At 39.4% G+C, this 4,679-nt stretch overlaps 2 protein-coding genes across 2 annotated transcripts; both read right to left on the bottom strand.

Annotated features, from left to right (window-relative positions):
- Positions 1-923: 923 nt before the first annotated feature.
- LOC138869405 (secreted RxLR effector protein 161-like) lies at positions 924-1,496 on the bottom strand. Its single transcript, XM_070147021.1, has one exon. The coding sequence runs from the start codon at positions 1,494-1,496 to the stop codon at positions 924-926; it is 573 nt and encodes a 190-aa protein (XP_070003122.1).
- Positions 1,497-3,098: 1,602 nt separating this feature from the next.
- On the bottom strand, positions 3,099-4,303 carry LOC138869406 (uncharacterized). The gene is made up of 3 exons (XM_070147022.1): positions 3,941-4,303; positions 3,529-3,681; positions 3,099-3,125 (listed from the first exon to the last, which is right to left on the bottom strand). The coding sequence occupies exons 1-3, from the start codon at positions 4,301-4,303 to the stop codon at positions 3,099-3,101; spliced, it is 543 nt and encodes a 180-aa protein (XP_070003123.1).
- Positions 4,304-4,679: the final 376 nt, after the last annotated feature.

The raw sequence follows: 4,679 nt of genomic DNA on the forward strand, positions 1-4,679 counted from the left end.
GACCTCTTCCTCTAAACTCCAACAGCCATGGCAAATCCCCACCAGAACAAAATATTAACATGAATCAAGAACCTATCCATATAATAGAAGCACCCAAACTTATCAAATTTTGAAATTTCTATTTACCAAAATTAAAATCAAAATCTGCAACTGTAGATTCAAAAGCTGCAACCAAAATCAAAGTCAAACTTATTTTAGCCCTTTATTCCGGTCACACGCTCCTCTCATTATAAAAGGAAAAAGAAAAAAAGGAAAAGAAAAAACTTGAAAATGACTAGTTTACCGGCAAGCTTCTCGAGTAGAGAAAACGACCGTCGTAATTAACATCGAGATACATCATTAATGGCTGGAAATAATAGTGGCATTGTACCTGCACCACAAAGTTCTTTCACCGGAGTATATTTTAGCAAACAAAAGAAATAAAAATATAACATGCGTTGTAAAGCTCTTTCGCCGGAGTTTATTGTGTTATCCAATGAGATTGAGTGAACAGTACCTTGAGAAAAGAAAATGGAGGCTAGAAAGACATTTTTTGGTAAAAAGAAAAAAAGATAAAAAGAAAAGAATAATGTAGGCCATCAGATCGACTTTATTAAATCTGAGTCGTTGGAATAAAGTTGCAGATGGGCATGTTGACAAAACATGTATAGATTTGACGCGCTCACTTTTATTTGTTAAACACGCGTGCCTCATCTGACAAAAGTAGTGTGTCTTAGGCACACTTTAGAAAGATTGCGTGTGTAAAATAATTTTTGTTTGCAAAAAGTGTGTAAGAGGGATTTGGGTCGTAGGTCAGGTGGCAACTTATGTATTTTGCCTTTATGTTGGACTGAATTCTTTGCCATGTTGAGTGCACTAGTGTTGTCATATAGGAGATGCACACTCTCAGTGAGAACTCCAAAATCCTCCAGTTACTGCTTGATCTACAGAAGTTGAGCACAACAGGATGTTGCAGCCACATATTCAGCTTCAGCTGGTGAAAGAGCCACTGAATTTTGCTTCCTTGTATCCCAAGAGATAAGACATGATCTTAAGAAGTGAGCCATCCCAGAAGTACTTTTTCTATCCACAAGATAACCTGTATAGTCTGTATTAGCATACCCAATTAGATTAAAATTGTCACCTGATGGATAATATAGCACCAGGTCCTGCGTGCCTTTGAGATATCTCAGTATTCTTTTGGCAGCCTTCAAGTGAGATTCCTTGGGGTTTGATTGAAACCTAGCACACAACCCCATGCTGAAAACAATAACAGGTCGACTGGCAGTGAGATAGAGAAGAGACCCAGTGATGACTCTATACATTGTTTGATTCACAAGAGATAATGTTTCATCCATGTCCAGACGAGTGGCAGTTGCAATGGGAGTGTCTATCATCTTTGATGTTTCCATGTCAAACATCTTCAAGAGTTCCCTGATGTATTTTTGCTGACATATGGAAGTACCTTTTGGGGACTGTTTTACTTGAAGACCCAAAAAGAAATTTAATTCCGCCATCATGCTCATTTCAAACTCACTCCCCATAAGTTTTGCAAATTCTTCACATAGAGAGTCAGTTGTTGCTCCAAAGATGATATCATCAACATATACCTAAACAATGAGCAGGTTCCTTCCTCGTTTCTTTAAGAAAAGAGTGTTGTCAATCTTCCCTCTCTTAAAGCCATTTTCTAAGAGAAATTTTGACAATCTTTCATACCACGCCCGAGGAGCCTGCTTTAGCCCATACAGGGCTTTGTCCAATTTGAACACATACTCAGGGTGCTCATGACTTTCAAACCCAGGTGGTTGCTTCACATAGACTTCTTCCTTAAGTAGTCCATTCAAGAATGCACTTTTGACATCCATTTGGAACAGAGTGAATTTCATATGAGAAGCAAAAGCGATCAGAATTCTGATGGATTTCCTATGAGCTACTGGAGCAAAAGTTTCATCATAGTCAATCCCTTTGTCACTTTTAGCATCGAACTTACTAAGCTGATCTTTTCCATTGTTGAGAACATAGCATTTGCATCCAAACGTTCTTAGGTAGGTCAGCTTGGGTTTTCTTCCATTCAGCAGTTCATATGGTGTCTTGGTCAGAATTGATCTGATCATGCACCTGTTCACTAAGTAGCAGGCAGTGTTGACAGCTTTTGCCCAAAAATTCTTTGCAAGTCCACTGTCAATCAGTATTGTTCTTGCCATTTCTTCCAGAGATCTGTTCTTTCTTTCTACTACACCATTTTGCTGAGGAGTTCTGGGAGCTGAGAAGTTGTGAGAGATACCATTTTCATTGCAGAAATCACCAAATTTGACATTGTGAAATTATATCCCATGATCTGATCTAATGCATACAACTCTAGACTCCATCTTCACCTGAATTTTCTTCACAAAGGCCACAAATACTTCAGCCGTTTCATCTTTTGTTTTGAGAAATAGAGTCCATGTGAATCTGGAATAGTCATCCACGATCACGAAAATGCATCTCTTTCCTCTTCTGCTTTGCACCCTCATAGGTCCACACAGATCCATATGCAAGAGCTCAAGTGGTTTTGAGGTGCTTACATCTCTTTTTGACTTAAAAGAGGACTTTACATATTTTACTCTAGCGTAGGCATCGCAGACTTTTTGAGTTTTGAATTGTGACATAGGCAAACCATGGACCAGGTCCTTCTGAATTAGTTTGTTCAGAAGAGAGAAGTTTACATGGCCCAGTCTTCTGTGCCATAGTTCAGCATCATCGTCAACCGCCTTCAAACAACTCAGATCACCACTATGTAAAGATTCGAAATCAGCAACATAGATGTTCTTGTATCTTTTGGCCACCAGGACTATTTCGCCAGTCACAAGGTCAGTGACTGTACATATTTTGGACAAGAACTCCACCTTGTTTCCCTTATCACAAATTTGAGAGACACTCAGGAGACTGTACTTAAGTCCATTGACATAGTACACATTTTCAATAGAGTGAGTGAGTGACTTCCCAACTTTTCCAACTCCAAGAATGTACCCCTTTTTGCCATTGCCAAAGGATACACTCCCTCCTTGCAAGGCTTTTAGTGAAAGAAAGTTTGTGGTGTTCCCAATCATGTGTTTCGAACATCCACTATCCATGAACCATTATTGACCACTTCCCTTCACTGTCCCCTGCACAAGAATTTTAGGAGTTATTTTTAGGAACCCAAACAAGTTTGGGTCCCTTGTAGTATCAAAGAGTATGAATAAGAGCTCTTTTAGTCCATACAGGTAATGTGCATTTTCTATGAGTGGAACTTGGTCCCTCTTTTGTGATCACAATTTTAACAACCACTTTATCTTTTCGTACTGATTGATTTTTGGCTTGGACACCTTCCTTGGAGTGCCCAGTATTCCCACATTGGGTCTGAGGCCAGTTATCAGATGCAGTGGTGCTCTTACTACGAGGGTTGTAAGGATCATTTTTCCTTGAAAACCCTGCTCCCCGCCCTTTTTCACTATGATTAGTGAACAAGGCAGTGGTAGCCTCTACGGACTAGGTCCACTTAAGAGGCTTTTCAAGGTCATTCATTACCTTTTCTAGATTGTCTTGGAGGAGCTCATTTTTCTCAATTTCAGCGCTCATCCTACATCTCAAGGTCTTCACCTCATCTTCAAGCCTAACATATTCCTCACTAACTATCTCCTTTCCTCTTTCAGGGTTTTCAGGTTTTGACTTAGTCAAGGGCTATACTATTTGTTCCCTTTGGTCAACAGCTTCTACCAAGAGATCACTCTTTTCTTTTCTAAGAGTTTCAATGGTATTCTTTTGATCAGTAATTACAGCCACAAGTCTTTCCTAGTATGTTCCGATTCTTCTAGTTCTAAGAACAAGGAATCCCTATCCTCCGCAGGACTACAAAATGCAGTAATTAAAATATCAGCTAAACACATGAGTTTTTTTGGAGAGTAGGATTTCAGATTTTTCTGAACATCCTGAAGTTTACCTCTTCGTTGCCATTGTCTTCATCATTGTCTGATTGCTCCATCAAAGCAAGCGTTGAGTCATATCCACTCTCCTCGCCTTCAACTACCATCGTAGAACTATCGTCAGTATTAGATTTATTTTGTTTTGCTTGTGTAGTTCCATCATAAGCTATTTGCAAAGCCTCCCATATTTCATTGGCAATGTCGCATGTAGAGATTTTGTCGTACTTATTAGGTTCCAAACCATATACCAGAATTTCCTTTGCACGAGCATTCTTCTTCAATGCTTTCTTCTCTACTTCAGTGTATTCTCCGTTGGTCTTGATTGGAACAAACAGACCATCGTAGATAATATCCCAAAGCTCGCAATCCTCAACCTGCATTCTAGCTTTCCACCACCAATAGCATTTTCCATCAAACTTGGGTGGGTGTTATATGGATTGACCTTCTTCAATATTTAGTGGAGCCGTCATGAGGATCATTCCTAGGTGTTAACCTGATAGGAGGAACCTGCTCTGATACCAATTGATAGTTTGTATGGGTCCACCAAGTCTTAGAGTACCTGGTCCTCTAGAAGTTTCTGCTGAGAGCACTTAGTAAAGCAGTAAGTAAATGAGGTAGATGATTTTTACGTGGAAAAATCCCGCACAAGGTGATCAAAAAACCACGACCTACACTGTAGGCTTTTAACTTTACTAACTTGTAATCTTACCTATTACAAGCCACTTTACAATACTTCCGATTGCAAAGAATTTACTC

This window comes from Nicotiana sylvestris, chromosome 5 (assembly GCF_000393655.2).
Source record: "Nicotiana sylvestris chromosome 5, ASM39365v2, whole genome shotgun sequence".
Classification (NCBI taxonomy): domain Eukaryota; kingdom Viridiplantae; phylum Streptophyta; class Magnoliopsida; order Solanales; family Solanaceae; genus Nicotiana; species Nicotiana sylvestris.